Raw genomic sequence first — 16,303 nt, forward strand, 5'->3', positions numbered from 1 at the left:
CGCATCCTAAAACCTTGTGTTCACGTATGTCATGATATGTGACTAGTGTATAGCAGGGTATGACACAAAGGCAGGGAGAACTTTGCCACTGGCTGCTTGGGTGATCTGGGAACACCTGGCAGAGAACATGAAGTGGGACATTATGAGTAAAATTTGCCAAATCAAGGCAATTGGGACTCCCTCTCAGGGGGCTGACAAGACATCCAAATCCTGAGTTGTGAAGGGTATGACATTTTTGAGGGGAAACAAAAGTTAACTGTGACTCAAGATTATGCAGAGAGAAGTGGTATGAAACTAGAGAGGTAGCTTAAAATCCATTTGTAATGGGCCCTTATACTAGCTATATGACCTTGGGGCAAAACATAGATTTTCTGTGTGGAAAATGGGGTTAATGTGCATATTTCAATTTCACTGTATTGTTGATATTAAAGGAGTCAACATAAGTGAAAAGCCTCTGGAGAAACCATGTGTTGTAGGCAGAAGAATCGTCCCCAGAAGATGTCCATGTCCCAGTCTTTGGAGCCTCTGACTACCATGCATGGCAAAAGGGACTTGCAGTTGTGATCGAGGTTAAGAAACTTGAGGTGGGAGATTAGCCTGGATTATTCAGGTGGATTCAGTCTCATCACTTGTCCTTAAAAGTAGAAAGCCTTGGAGTTCCCGTTGTGGTTCAGTGGTTAACGAATCCGACTAGGAACCATGAGGTTGCAGGTTTGATCCCTGGCCTTGCTTAGTGGATTAAGGAACCGGCGTTGCCGTGAGCTGTGGTGTAGGTTGCAGACACGGCTCAGATCCCCTGTTGCTGTGGCTCTGGTGTAGGCCGGCAGCTACGGCTCTCAATTCGACCCCTAGTTTGGGAACCTCCATATGCTACAGGAGCAGCCCAAGAAATGGAAAAAAGACCAAAAAAATAGAAAGCCTTTCCTGGATGGGATCAAAGAAAGAGATGTGACAACAGAAGAAAAGCCAGAGAAATACAGGTTTTGAAGGAGGGTGAAGGGCGCCATGAGCCAAGGAATGTGGGCAGCCTCTAGAAGCTGGAAAAGGTAGGGAATTGTGTTCTTCCCTAGAGCCCCCAGAAGGGAATGCTGCCCTGCTGATGCTCTGATTTTAGGACTTCTGACCTGCCGAACTGTAAGGTCATAAATCTGTGTTATTTCAAGTCATTGAGCTTGTAATAATTTTTTCAGCAGTCACAGAAAATTAATAGACTATGTCAGGTTTGAAAGGAAGCAAAATGCAGCACAGGCTCTGGAGCTAGACTGCCTGGGTCCAAATCCTAGCTCTGCCACTCGCAAGCCCCATGACCCTGTTTACTTAACATCTCTGTGTCTCAGATTCCTCATCCATAAAATGGGGCTATAGGAGTTCCTGCTATGGCACAGTGGGTTAAGGATCTGGCGTTGTCACAGCCACGGCATAGGTCACAGCTGTGGCTTGGATTTGACCCCTGGCCCAGGAAGGTCCATGTGCCCCAGGTGCAGCCAAAAACAAAAGGCAGGGGAAATTTTAATAGCATCTAGCTCATAGAGTCATTGTGAGGATCAAATGAGTTGTCTTCTAACACACCTAGCACAGCCTCTAGAATAAGGAGATAGTGTCACTGCATCAGCTGGGGACACGGGTTTGATCCCTCACCTGGGAACTTTCACAAGCTGTGGACACAGCCAAAAAAAAGGCGGGGGGGGGGGGGGGCGGGGGGCGGGAATAAGTGCCATGCAAATGCAAAGTTGCTTCTACTCTCTTATACATTGTTGTTATTCCAGGAAAAAGATCACACCATTATATGAATGAATTGTGTTCATGTAATTCATTTTACAAAGGGTTTTTTTTTTTTTTTTTTTTTTTTTTTTTTTTTGTCTTTTTGCCATTTTTCTTGGGCCGCTCCCACGGCATATGGAGGTTCCCAGGCTAGGGGTCGAATCGGAGCCGTAGCTGCCGGCCTACACCAGAGCCACAGCAACTCTGGATCCGAGCCGCGTCTGCAACCTACACCACAGCTCTTGGCAATGCCTGATCCTTAACTCACTGAGCAAGGCCAGGGATCAAACCCGCAACCTCATGGTTCCTAGTCAGATTCGTTAACCATTGAACCACGACAGGAACTCCACAAAGGTATATTTTTTTACATCAAACTTTATTAAGAAAAACCTCATTCTTTTTTATTTTTATTTTTTATTTTTTATTTTTTTGCTTTTTAGGGCTGCAACTGCAGTATATGGAAGTTCCCAGGCTAGGGGTCGAATCGGAGCTGCAGCTGCTGACCCTCCACCACAGGAATGCCAGATCCAAGCCACGTCTGCGACCTATGCCACAGCTCACGGCAATACCAGATCCTTAACCCACTGAGCGAGGCCAGTGATTGAACCCACATCCTCATGGATACTAGTCAGGGTCATTATTGCTTGGCCACAATGGGAACTCCCACAAAACCTCATTATTAAACTTTTGGGATAATTTTTCTCCTAATAAGATAATGGGTGCCTAATAGTAAGGCCAAGGCTCCCTATGCTCTTTAGATTTATCAACTTATGCTCTTTAGACTTAGTTAATTCCCTACTCTTGCTTCATGTATCCAGGCCCTCTAGACTATTAATAGTCCCAGAATATATCCTGTGCTTTCCAACATCTTCTCTTACTCCACACACTTTTATTAGAGGACCCTTACTTCTCTTCTGCCAGAAAGTTCACTGGCATCTGTGAGAAGACATAGGTACTTCCACATGATAAATTAGATCCTTGAGTAATAGGACTATGGTAAAATGACCTCTGTGTCCACTTTCCAAATTCCTTTACTCTATTATTTCTCCCTCCCACAAATTCCCACCTTTAGATCCCATGATGGGGGAAAAAAAGATATTACAAAGAGTGAAAAGTGTTACTTAAATATCCAGATCACCATGGTCCCTGCTCAGCTTCTGTCTGGTGGAAAAAGGGAAAAGTCAATTGGCTTGAGAGGAAACATAGTCTTTGAGCCATCTTTGCGTCGTGCTTACTGTCCCACTTGCTCTAAGAGATGTGTAGGTCTCACCAATTTTTACATAGTAACAGGTTAAAATGTGCTCCTGAAAGATGTTCTCATTATCCACCTCCCACCACCAGATTTTTGTGTCCACAGCTATAATCGGGTTGCTAAAATGACTTGTCCTTGTTAGTGTGCAATTCATAATGCAGTCTTCACATGATACAAATGCTTTTATAATTAGCACCCTTTTACACAAAGGAATTGGAAACTTACACAAAATGGTTTGGGTTCATTTTTATTTTTTATTTTTTGGTAAACATTTTCTGAGATTCTTTTTTCTTATATAATGATTCTTATTTTTTTCATTATAGCTGGTTTACAGTGTTCTGTCAATTTTCTACCGTATAGCATGGTGACCCAGTTACACTTACATGTATAGATTCTTTATTTTCTGAATTCCAGGCCAAGGATCCTTAACTGCTAGGTCATCAGAGAACTCTAGGCAGTTTGGTTTTAATTTTTTAACTTCCAAGTTTAGAATTTTCAAACACATACCAAGTAAATAGAATAATATAATGAGCCCTGGTGTATCCATCTCCCACCTTCAACAGTTACTGACATTCTACTGTTCTCTTTTCATCTATGCTGCTACTTCTAATTGTCACCTGTTTATTTTGGTTATGGTTCTATTTTTGAAGTAAGTGTACATTGGAACCCAAATATTTTTAATTGTACAACTGACAAATTACACACCCATGTGAAGCACACCCTTTCAAGATATAGAACATCTCCATCACCCTAGAAATTCCCATATATAGTTTCCTATCAGTCCTTCCCCCTCCCAGGAATAATAACCATGAATTAGTTTTGTCTGTTCTAGAACATCATATAAATGGAATACATTATGTACTCTTTTGTGTCTGGCTTCTTTTTAATTATAATATCTGAGGTTTATATATTTATGGTTACACACATATGTAATTTCTTCTCATTGCTAAACATATATTGCACTGTATGATGTCAAGCAACCTCCAAGATGGCCCCTCGTTTAGCTCCCTTCCCCATTGAATAGAACTGGTCTATGCTATCGATAGGACATGTGACTTCTGCAGCTAGTTCATAAAAGACATTATAGCTTTTACCATACTTTCTTTTGAATCAATTATTTTGGGGAAAACCAGCCTCCATGTCATGAAAACACAAGCAAGCCATGGATAAACCTGCATGGGGAGAAACTGAGACCTCTTGTCGACAAGCAGGACCATGCGAAGTCAGTCCTTCAGTACTTGCCAAGCCTTTAGCCTGGCCAGAATCTTGACTGCAAATTCATGGAGTGCTATTCAGCTAAGATGCTCCTGAATTCCTTACCCACAGAGATTATGCTCATGAGAGATATTTGTCTGTAATTTTCCTTTCTTGTGTTGTCTTTGTCTGGTTTGGTATTAGGGTAATGCCCTCATCTAGTAAGCTAAGAAGTATGCCTTCTGCCTCTTTTTTTTAAAAAAAAAAAACAGATTATAGAGAACTGGTGTCTTTTGTTCATTAAATGCTTGGTAAAGTTCACCAGTGAAACCATTTGGGGCTTGTGCTTTCTATTTTGGAAGGTTAATAGTTATTGATTCAATTTCCTAAATAGATAAGACCTATTCAGATTATTCCTCCTTGTGTGAGTTTTAGTAGATTATGTTTTACAAGATGAAATTGGTCCATTTCATCTAAGTTGTCAAGTTGGTAGAAACAGCGTTGGTTGTAATAGTCCCCTGTTATTCTTTTAATGTTTATGAGATTTATAATGATGGTACCTCTTGCCTTTCTGATATTAGTAAAAGTCTTTCCCCATGTCAAAGGTTAGAGGCGGCTGGAGTTGGGTATTTTCCTGTCCCTAGGTGGGTTAGGCTTGGTAAAATCCCAGTCAGGCACTGGTAAAATAATTTTCCTTGAGGGACAACCTTAGCAAGGAGAACTGAAAGCTCTGGACATATTTTAAATGGTTACTTTTTTTCTCCTGCTGAGGGACTTTGATCTTTGCAGTAAGAATTTGGTATGGTTCTTGGAGGTGAAATTCAGGAAAGTATAGGGCCTCCTTAATCCTGGACCCTCTGGGAGTTGTTAACTCTCAAGGCAGTCTACACTAAGCTTCCAACAATTTGTTAATTACAGTTGCAAGTTTTTCTTCTGATATCTTGGCTCCAGCTGCTGGCTTTTGCTCCCTGTTAGCTGTGATTCTCTCTATCTACCTGTCTCTCCCATTATGAGGAAGCAGTTGGTCTTGTGACCTTAGTTCTCTGATAAACCTAAGAGTTGTTGATTTTGTTTGTTTTGCTTTTTTCTTGTTGGGTGAGAAGCTGGAATTCACCAATGTGGCTTTTAATCCTTATTCCAACCATTTATAAACTGTGATAAGAGGTCTTTTTTTCCCCCCTAGGGCCACACCCGCAGCATATGGAAGTTCCCGGGCTAGGGGTTGAATCTGAGCTGTAGCTTCCAGCCTACACCACAGCCACAGCAACACAGAATCCAAGGTGGCACGTCTGCTACCTGCACCACACAGTTTATGGCAACACCGGGTCCTTAATCCACTGAGTGAGGCCAGGGATTGAACCCAAATCCTCATGGATCCTAGTTAGGTTTGTTACCACTGAGCCACAACAAGACTCTTAAGAGGCCTAGTTTTCTTTTTTCTTTCTTTCTTTCTTTTTTTTTTTTTTTCTTTTTTTGTCTTTTGTCCATTTTAGGGTTGCACCTGCGGCATATGGAGGTTCCCAGGCTAGGGGTCTAATCGGAGCTGCAGCCACTGGCCTATGCCAGAGCCATAGCAATACCAGATCCGAGCCGCGTCTGTGACCTACACCACACCTCACGGCAATGCTGGATCCCTAACCCTCTGAGCGAGGCCAGAGATTGAACCTGCAACCTCATGATTCCTAGTCAGACTTGTTTCCGCTGCACCACAACGGGAACTCCAAGGCCTAGTTTTCTTATCTGTGAATAGTAATAGTTACTTTGCAAAGTTGCAAAGAGATTTGCAGTTCATGTATGCACACCACTTGGCATGGTATAGGAATTTAATGAGGGGTAGCTTTATTTATTTATTAAAAAAAAAATTTTTTTGCTTTTTTTTAGGGCCGCACCCGCGGCATATGGAGGTTTCCAGGCTAGGGGTCTAATCGGAGCTGCAGCCACTGGCCTACGCCAGAGACATAGCAATACCAGATCCGAGCCGCGTCTATGACCTACACCACAGCTCTTGGCAATGCCAGATCCCCAAACCACTGAGCAAGGCCAGGGATCGAACCCACAACCTCATGCTTGGATTTGTTTCTGCTGCACCATGACGGGAACTCTGAGAAGTAGCTTTATTATTGGTTGATGACACTTTTCTGAGAAACTGGGAATGTTCCAAATAGTAATCCAGTCTGAACTAAGAATTTACAAACTTTCAAAACATTTAAACTAAGCTTTTATTTGTTTACTTCTGCTTTCACTTGAAAACAGAAACTGGGTTTAGTTTTCAGTATCTTCTAGTACTCATTTTACATTATTATACGGTAAAAGTTGTTTTTCTGAATGGATTGTATTAAACTTTCATTCAATCCATATTTCTAAATTACTTTCTTGATCCTCTTGTTTTATATCTGCAGCAGTGAATCACTTAATACTAGAAAGTTCACCGGACTGAGAAGTGGAAGAATGAGACTGAGTCCTAATTCAGGCACTAATTGGCTGAATGATTTGGGGCAAGTCGCTTAAATACTGAGTGTCAATTTCTTTATTCAAACCACAACCTATTTGAAGTAGATGATCAAAGCCCCCTTTCAGGACTGAATTTCATCTCTTTATTAAATAGTTACTCATGAGCTCTTGGGTATATAGATCTTTCTCACCTTATGATGAGGATACATCCTGATAAACCCATTGCAAACTGAAAATATCTTAAGTTGAAATGCATTTAATATACCTAACTTTCCAGACATCATGTCTTAGCCTAGCCTACTCTAAATGTGAACACTTAACATTAGTCTACATTAGGCAAAATCATCTAACACAAAACCTATTTTATAATAAAGTGTTGAATATATCATGTAGTTTATTGAATACTATATTGAAAGTGAAAAATAGAATGGTTATCTGGGTACAGAATGGTTTTGAGTGTATCAGTTGTTTACTCTCATGGTCGGTTGTGTGGCTGGCTGACTGCGAGCCTCAACTCACTGCCGCTGCCCAGCAACACAAGAGAGTATCCTACTGCATACCGCTAGCCTGGGAAAGATCAAAATTCAAAATTTGAAGTGTGATTTCTATGGAATGTGTATCTCTTTCGCACCATCATAAAGTCAAAAAGTCATGGAGTTCCCGTCATGGCGCAGTGGTTAACGAATCTGACTAGGAACCATGAGGTTGTGGGTTTGATCCCTGGCCTTGCTCAGTGTGGTGTAGGTTGCAGACGCGGCTCGGATCCCATATTGCTGTGGCTCAGGTGCAGGCCAGCAGCTACAGCTCTGATTCGACCCCTAGCCTGGGAACCTCCATGTGCTGCGGGAAGTGGCCCTAGAAAAGGCAAAAAAGAAAAAAAGAAAGTCAAAAAGTCTTAAGTCGAACCACTGTAAGTTGGGGACTGTCTGTATTATTACAATATTAGACATAAGTCATTTGGTTAAGGAAGCAGGACAAAATACAACGTTTATAGTCTAGCTAGGAATTAGGCGTTAGGCCAGTAATCCCACAAGTACATAATGACACATTGTGATAAGTGCTGTGAGCTATAGTGTTAGGGAATGATTACAGTAGTGGGACCCAGAAGGACTGATTATACTGGACAGTGAAGAAATATTTTTCTGAGGAAGTGATGTTAGGCAATGGCCAAGTAAAGAAAGGGTGGGGAGTAGAGAGCATTCCTGAAACATGAAACAGCCAGCAGAGAAGCCCCGAGGCAGGAGACAGCTTGGCAAATTAAAGGAAGGTAAAAGTGTCTGGGAGTTCCCATTGTGGCTCAGTAGTTAACAAATCCGACTAGGAACCATGAGGTTGTGGGTTCAATCCCTGGCCACGATCAGTGGTTTAAGGATCTGGCGTTGCCCTGAGCTGTGGTGTAGGTCACAGACAAGGCTTGGATCCCAAGTTGCTGTGGCTGTGGCATAGGCTGGCGGCTATAGCTCCAATTCAACCCCTAACCTGGGAACCTCCATGTGCCACGGGTGCTGCCCTAGAAAAGACAGGGAAAAAAAAAAAAAAAAGTGGCTGGTTAAGTTGAGTATAGTGAGCAGTGGGGAGGAGAATGATTCAAGGAGGACGGATGGAGCCCTAGACAGACAGGGACTGGGGCCCATAAAACCTTGTCTTATTAGACTTTGGGTTCTATCTCAATACCATAGAAAATGACAGCAAAGTTTTTCCAAATTCCCTTGAATCTGAGATTTAGTCTCCCTCTGTAGTCCTCTCTTTAAGGTCTGCATTCCATAGAGCAAAAGAATCTGTTGGAATTAGTCTACAATGACTAATGCGAGAGGGGATCAGTAAGCAAACACTGAATTTTCTTTGGTGTTGGAGTGAGGACAGTGTTTTCAGTGTTGTTTGCAGAGTGGAATCACCTGGAAAGTTTTGAAAATGCTTTTTGCCATGTTTCCCCTTTTGAGCAATTTGATCTAAATAGTCTGGAGTACAGCAAGAGAATTTCTAAAAAGATTCTCTGTGATTTAAATGTGCAGGCAAAATTGAGAACAATTGAGAGAGAGAAAGCTAGAAAACTCCAAGTTTATATGCATCTATATTCAGGAGGAATTTTTAAGAACAGCCCATATGCTTGCCAGGAACTGTTCTCAGTACTTCACAAAAGTAGACTCATAATTCTCAGGAGAACCCATGATATAAATCCATAAAATAAATCTCAGAACTATTTAATTATCTACTGGATAAATAAGGAAACTGAAACATTGAGTGCGAATAAACTGCCCAAGGCCACATGACTAGTAAGAGCAGAGCTGGTATTTGAACTGAGGCAGTCTGGCTCCAAAGTACACATTCTTACCTGCTTTGTTTTAAGATCTCTACAGAATCAGAACAGAGGCGACAACTTGCCTACTTTCTCCATTGCCAGTGCCGACTAAAAGAAAAATGCACTTCTTAAAAGTTGTGGGTTAAATTTTATTCAGGGCCTTACTGAGGATTATAGCCTGGGAAATAGTCCCTCAGTAACTCTGATGAATTGGTCCAAAGATGTGGAAGAGGAGCTAGTATATATACAAATTATTTTGGCTGGAAATACATGTGGTTACACATAAAATGATTACTGCTAAACACAAAGAACTCTGAAGTTCTCTTGTGGCACAGCAGGTTAAGGATCTGACATTGTGGCTGCTGTGCTGTCAATTTAATCCCTGGCCCAGGAACTTCCATATGCCATGGGCACAGCAAAATAAAATAAAACAAACAAAAACTTAAAAGTTAATGATTTTAGTGCTTTTCCTCGTATAGGAAAATGCAAGAATCTGGGGTCATTGAAATTCCTTTTTTTTTTTTTTTTTTTGTCTTTTTGTCTTTTCAAGGGCCGCTCCCACAGCACATGGAGGTTCCCAGGCTAGGGGTTGAATTGGAGCTGTAGCCGCCAGCCTATGCCACAGCCATAGCAACTTGGGATCCGAGCTGCATCTGCAGCCTACACCACAGCTCATGGCAACGCCAGATCCTTAACCCACTGAGCAAGGCCAGGGATCAAACTCACAACCTCCTGGTTCCTAGTCGGATTTGTTAACCACTGAGCCACGATGGGAACTCTGAAATTCTTCCTTAGATATATATCTTAGGGCATTTCATTTGTTCAAAGCACAGAATACTACTTACTGTTTTTTCTATCCTGAACTCCTCTCTGGGAGCAATGTTTGTGGGTGACTGTGGCAGGTTGCAACTTAATACTTTTATAACAGGATGATGAGCAACACTCTTTGTTCTTTTTGTTTATACCAGGGTAAGGGGTAGGAAACCGCTTATTGGACATCAGGTCCTTTAAAATACAGATCTGAACCAGAGGAAGGAAGGAAGGAGGGAGGGAAGGGAGGAAGGAAGGAAGGAAGACACCAAGAGAACAAATTACACGATTTTTTTTAAAAAAAAAAATGAAATTTAAATACAGTAAAGAAAAATTACTAGAAATACAAAAAAGTAGGAATCCCCAACTAAATATGTTGTTAGATAAATTGAAAAAGAGGTTGGTCATTGTAGTTTCTTAGAAGGTAAAGTGGGAGTTCTCTTGTGGTACAGTAGATAGAGAATCTGCTATCGTCACTGCAGCGGCTTAGGTCACTGCTGCTGGGTTCAGGCCCTGGCCTGGGTACTTCCACATGCTGTAGGTATGGCCAAAATAATAATAATAATGATGATGATGATAATAAGGTAAAGTGTACAAACTCTCAAAGTGCAGGGTAAAGACATAGTGCAGTTCCCTGGTGGCCTAGCTGATTAAAGATTTGGCATCATCACTGCTGTGACATAGGTGCGATCCACAGTCAGGGAACTTCCACATGCTGCAGTGCAGCCTTAAAAAAAAAAAAAAAGAGGACTTCCCGTGTGGCTCACAACATAACTACTCGGCGTTGCTTCTACAGTGGCTGTGGCTCGACCCCTGGCCTGGGAACTTCCATATGCCGCAGGTGCGGCCACTTGTTTAAAAAAAAAAAAGAAAAAAAAACCCCAAAACAGAAACCAAACAAAACAAAAACCAGAGATGGAAGTTAAGAAGGAAAAAATAAGCAACTAGAGGAGAAGGACTGGAGACCTACCATAAACTACAGGCATTGTAGATAAAGGAAACACATTCAAGAGAGCAGAAGGACCACATTCTATACGTAAAAGGGTGCCCAGAACTCCAGGACAAACTGAATTGATGAGAAAAGACACACACAACATAGTAAGATTCCTGATATTATTTGCTACCATTCAGAAAGAACAAGCTGCCAAAAAAAAAAAAAATCACTTTTGCATTGGACTTCTTATCTGTAACACTGTAGCTTGAAGGCAGTAGATTAGCATCTTCAGAGAGAAAAAGCAAGATTCTTTACCCGGCTATGATATAATTAATCTGTTAAGTAAAACAGCAGTCTTTGGGAATGTGCAATGACTCAGAAAGTAGATCAATTCCATGCCTTATCTAGAAAAATATTTTAAAAATACAGCAAAATAATGTGTAGAAATACTTCAAAATAGTGAGAAACAGAGAAGAAACAGAATGAGCATACATATTCCTATGTCTATGCACAGTTAATGTAAATAGATAAGGATAGATTGGGCATATGTGGAATAAATATGTGATATAAATAAGATTTGAAAAGAACCTCTAAGAACCTAGAATTCAAAGTATGAAGCTATCAAAATCTAAGAGGGATAGTGGGAGAAGAGCTCCTAAAAAGCTCCTAAGACCTCAAGGATAGAGGGAAGAAGGAGAGTAGCATTATTCTAAAGATCTTAAGATACTGGTGAAGAGAAGTAGAAGAGATAAAGAGTATCTCAGTGGAGGAAATAGTATGTCTAGATAGGGGCAATATTTGGTATTTTATTTTCAAATAATTGTAAAAAAAAAGTGTGGCTGATTAAGAAATGTAATAGAAGGTTTTAATAGAACTGTCAAAGAGAGGTGGAAATGTAACAATATGTTCAAAACAACTAAAATATGGACAAGGGTATGTAGAAAAGTAAAATGTAAGTAATACATATAAAGTATGAAGGGAGGAATAAAAAGTAACATAAAAGTTATTATACTAACTTTAAAAAGACAGTATCTAAATTTGGGAGTTCCTGTCATGTTCAGTGGAAACAAATCTGATTAGCATCCATAAGGACTTGGTTCAACTCCTGGCCTCCCTCAGTGGGTTAAGGATCCAGCGTTGCCATGAGCTGTGGTGTAGGTTGCAGGCGAGGCTTGGATCCCTTGTTGCTATGACTATGGCTATGGCTATGGCTGTGGCATAGGCCATCAGCTACAGCTCCGATTCCACCCCTTGCCTGGGAAGCTCCATATGCTGCGGGTGTGGCTCTAAAAAGAAAAAAAAAAAAAAAAAGATAGTATCCATATTTTAAAAGATAAAGGCTGTTTTACAGAGGCATGGTCAAATTGATAGAATTAAAAATTAAGGATATAGGCAAAAGATACCAAGCAAATGCAAACAAAAAGAAAACAAATGGCACTATTAAAACTAAGAGTAACTTAGTAACTTTACTAAGTAACTAAGACTAAAAAGAAACTTTAACTCTTCCTGTCGGGGCTCAGTGGTTAACAAACCCAACTAGTAACCATGAGGTTAAGGGTTCAATCCCTGGCCTCGCCCAGTGGGTTAAGGATTCAGTGCCGCCATGAGCTGTGATATAGGTGGAAAACGCAGCTTGGATCCCCCGTTGCTGTGGCTCTGGCGTAGGCCGGAGGCCACAGCTCAGATTGGACCTCTAGCCGGGGAACCTCCATATGCCGCAGGTGAGGCCCTAAAAAAGACAAAACAAAACTAAGAGTAACTTGGAGTTCCCTTTGTGGCTCGGTGATAAGGAACCTGACTAGGATCCCTGAGGATGCAGGTTTGATCCTTGGCCCTGCTCAGTAGGTTAAGGATCTGGAGTTGCCACAAGCTGCAACATAGGTCACAGATGCAGCTCAGATCTGGTGTGTCTGTGGCATAGGCCCACAGCTGTAGCTCTGATTTGACCCATAGCCCGGGAACTTCCATATGCCATGGGTGTAGCACTAAAAAGAAAAAACAACAACAGCAAAAAAAAAAAAAACCTAAGAGCAACTGAAGTTAAAACACAAACTAGGAGTTCCCGTCGTGGCGCAGTGGTTAACGAATCCGACTAGGAACCATGAGGTTGCGGGTTCGATCCCTGCCCTTGCTCAGTGGGTTAACGATCCGGCGTTGCCGTGAGCTGCGGTGTAGGTTACAGACGCGGCTCGGATCCCGAGTTGCTGTGGCTCTGGCGTAGGCCAGTGGCTACAGCTCCGATTAGACCCCTAGCCTGGGAACCTCCATATGCCAAGGGAGCGGCCCAAGAAATGGCAAAAAAAGACAAAAAAAAAAGACAAAAAAAAAAAAAGCACAAACTAGATAAAGATCGACATTATATAATGTTTAAAGGCACTTTATGAAAAAGACAATTAAAATTTTTATGCACCCAGCACCATAGTGGTCAAATATGTAAATCAAAACCGCTAGAAATGCATGATAAAAAATATGATATTTAGTGAAGGACTTAATCTTATCCCTCTTAGAATCAAACAATTCTAGGGAAACTAAGTAAATCAATTAACTTAATTAAATAGCTATAGATAGAATCTTATATTCCTCTAAATATAGTTTATCCTTGGAACATTTACATTTATCATGTACTTGCCCACAAAGAAAACTTTAAGAAATTTAAAAAACAGAGATATTTCTAATCTTAACCTGATACAAATTAGGGAAAAATGTATAAAGGTAAAGAAAAGCACAACTTAATAGAAATTAAGAAATATACTAGGTGTTTCTGTTGTGGCTCAGCAGTAATGAACCTGGCTAGTATCCATGAGGACACGGGTTTGATCCCTGGCCTTGCTCAGTGGGTTAAGGATCAGGTGTTGCCGTGGGCTGTAGTATAGGCTGCAGTCGTGTCTCAATTAGGAAGCCAGAATAAATTTTGTTTACTTTATTTTATTATTTGTTTATTTTATTTTATTTTATTTTTGCCTTTTCTAGGGCCGCTCCCAGGGCATATGGAGGTTCCCAGGCTAGGGGTCTAATCAGAGCTATAGCCACTGGCCTACGCCAGAGACACAGCAACATCAGGAAATCTGCTAGCATAATCCATTATTACAAACAATGAGTATCTAGAAAACCTAAGAGATCCACTAAAATACTAGTAGAATTAATAAGAGAAATTATTAAGGTGGCTATATAGCAGAGCAATATACTAAATTCAGTACGTTTTTCAATTTTCTGGTAACGAGCATCTACAAGTAAAAAGTGAAAAAAATATTCCATATTTTATTAATAATAGGGGAAAAACCATAAAATGCTTAGGAATAATTTGATCAAAAATATGAAAGGAAATTTATAAAATTTTATTGGTAGACATAATATAAAAACACTAGATCTGAAGAAATTGGAAAATACACAATATTCTTGGATGGAAAAACGAGAATAAAAATAGAATTTCTCCCTAAATTAATACATTAATTTGTTGTTATTCCAACTATGTTTAGTATGGAATTGGATGAAATACTCCTAGCATTTATATGGAAGAGTAAGTGCTATAGGAGAGCTAAAAAAAAAATTATGAGAAATAAGAATACTGAAGTGGGATTTGTCCTAATAACTTTTGAATATTTAATGCAAATATGACATAACGGGAAAAAAACAAAATGTCAGTGAGCTAGATTAGAGAAAAAACTTTTATATATTTGAATTTAAGATATTACCAGGGTGACAGATTACCTGCAAAGAGAGAATCAATTTTTTTTTATTATGGTAAAAAGTATATAACATTAAATTTACTGTCTTAATTTTTTTTTTTTTTGTCTTTTTGCCATTTTTCTTGGGCCGCTTCCGCAGCATATGGAGGTTCCCAGGCTAGGGGTCCAATCCGAGCTGTAGTCGCTGGCCTACACCAGAGCCACAGCAACGCAGGATCCGAGCTGCGTCTGCGACCTACACCACAGCTCACAGCAACGCCAGATCCTTAACCCACTGAGCAAGGCCAGGGATCAAACCCGCAACCTCATGGTTCCTAGTCGGATTTGTTAACCACTGAGCCACGACGGGAACTCCTACTGCCTTAATTTTTAAGTGTAGAGTTCAGTAGTGTTAAATATATCCACATTGTTGGGCAACAGATCTCTAGAAAATTTGCATCTTGCAGAGATTTCCCTGGAGGCCTAGCAGGTTAAGGATGCAGCGTTGTCACTGCTGTGGTGTGAGTTCAATCCCTGGCCCAGAAACTTCTCCATGCCACAGGTGAGGCTGAAAACAAAAACTGAAACTCTGTACACACAATACACACTATTGTCCTCTTCTCCCTCCCTGTCCCCCTGCCCTATAGCAGCCAACCACCTTTCTACTCTCTGTCACTATGATTTTGACTACTTTAGATACTTCAAAGCGGTGGAATTATAAGGTATTTGTCGTTTTGTGACTGGCCTATTTAGCCTAGCATAATATCCTTGAAGGGCATCCATGTAGTAGCATGTGACAGGATTTCGTTCTTTCTTTCAGGCTGCATAATATTCCATTGTGTATATATATTACATTTTCTTTATCTATTAATCAGGCAATGGACACTTGGGTTACTTTTGTCTCTTGACTATTGTGAATAATGCCCAATGAATATGGGTATGTAGATACCTCTTTTGAGATCCTGCTTTGAATTCTTCTAGAATTCTTCTATACCTAGAAGTGGAGTTGCTGAGTCATACGATAATTTTTAAAATGTTTTTTTTTTTATTTTTTTTTATTTTCCCACTGTACAGCAAGGGGGTCAGGTCATCCTTAGATGTATACATTGCAGTTACAGTTTTTTCCCCCACCCTTTCTTCTGTTTCGACATGAGTATCTAGACATAGTTCTCATTTAAAATGTTTTGAGGAAACTGCATACTGCTTTCCAGCATGGCTGCACCATTTTACATTCCCACCAACAACACACAAGTGTTATTCTTTTACCATGATGATTTTGTTAAAATCTATTTGAGGATTAGCTTCATCTATTTGAGACTTATTAAGCTTTGTTATAGCAGATTCAGGGAACACTTTACTCTGTTTTTATTCTTACTACTTAGGCCTGACTTTTCTGAGGGCTGTACCCAAAGCCCTGTATATGACAAGGTCTCTGTGGTGACTGATGTGAACACAAACTGTTCTCGGCCCTATGTGAACTCCAGGAAATTCAGCTTATTCCTTTTCAGTGGCTATTTCCAAGATTCCTCTCACTCATGCACATAGCAGTACTCAGTGCATCTGAGGGGGCTCCTCTACAGTTTTCCAAAATTCTCTCTCTTTACAGTTCTGTCTCCGAAATTCTAGCACCTTCCACTTCCCTGAAATCTGATTTTGCCTCCCCAACTGTTTAAATAATATCCCTTTAGAAGTTTTACAGTATTTCTTTTTTGTGTGTTTTTTGTTTGTTTTGTTTGTTTGTTTTTAGATCTGTACCTGCCATATATGGAAGTTCCCAGGCTAGGCATCAAATCAGAGCTGCAGCCTCCCACCTACACCACAGCCATAGCAACACAGGATCTAAGCGCATCTGCTGTGTTCACCACAGCTCATGGCAATGATCCTTAACCAACTGAGCGAGACCAGGGATCGAACACGCGTCCTCTTGGATACTAGTC

The 16,303-nt window shown here is 40.6% G+C and overlaps 1 protein-coding gene across 7 annotated transcripts in view; it reads left to right on the forward strand.

Moving 5' to 3' along the window:
* The window catches only part of TMEM19 (transmembrane protein 19), a 62,661-nt gene that overhangs the window by 31,320 nt on the left and 15,038 nt on the right, over nt 1–16,303 (forward strand). Inside the window, exons 9-10 of one of the 7 annotated variants that reach the window (XR_014803636.1) lie at nt 432–656; nt 2,077–6,069. The exons of 5 other annotated variants lie outside the window; for them this stretch is intronic. Coding sequence is in view for 1 of the 2 variants with exons in the window: in XM_084956356.1 (XP_084812482.1) it covers nt 432–447 (16 nt within the window). In the remaining variant the exon portion in view is untranslated. Of the gene's footprint in view, nt 1–431; nt 734–2,076; nt 6,070–16,303 lie in introns of those variants that run through there. One more of the 7 variants, XM_084956356.1, reaches the window with a different exon arrangement.

This window comes from Sus scrofa, chromosome 5 (assembly GCF_054392235.1).
Source record: "Sus scrofa isolate SSC_HxYL_T2T_F1_AM1 chromosome 5, Sscrofa_HxYL_maternal_Yorkshire_Landrace_v2.0, whole genome shotgun sequence".
Taxonomy (NCBI): Eukaryota; Metazoa; Chordata; class Mammalia; order Artiodactyla; family Suidae; genus Sus; species Sus scrofa.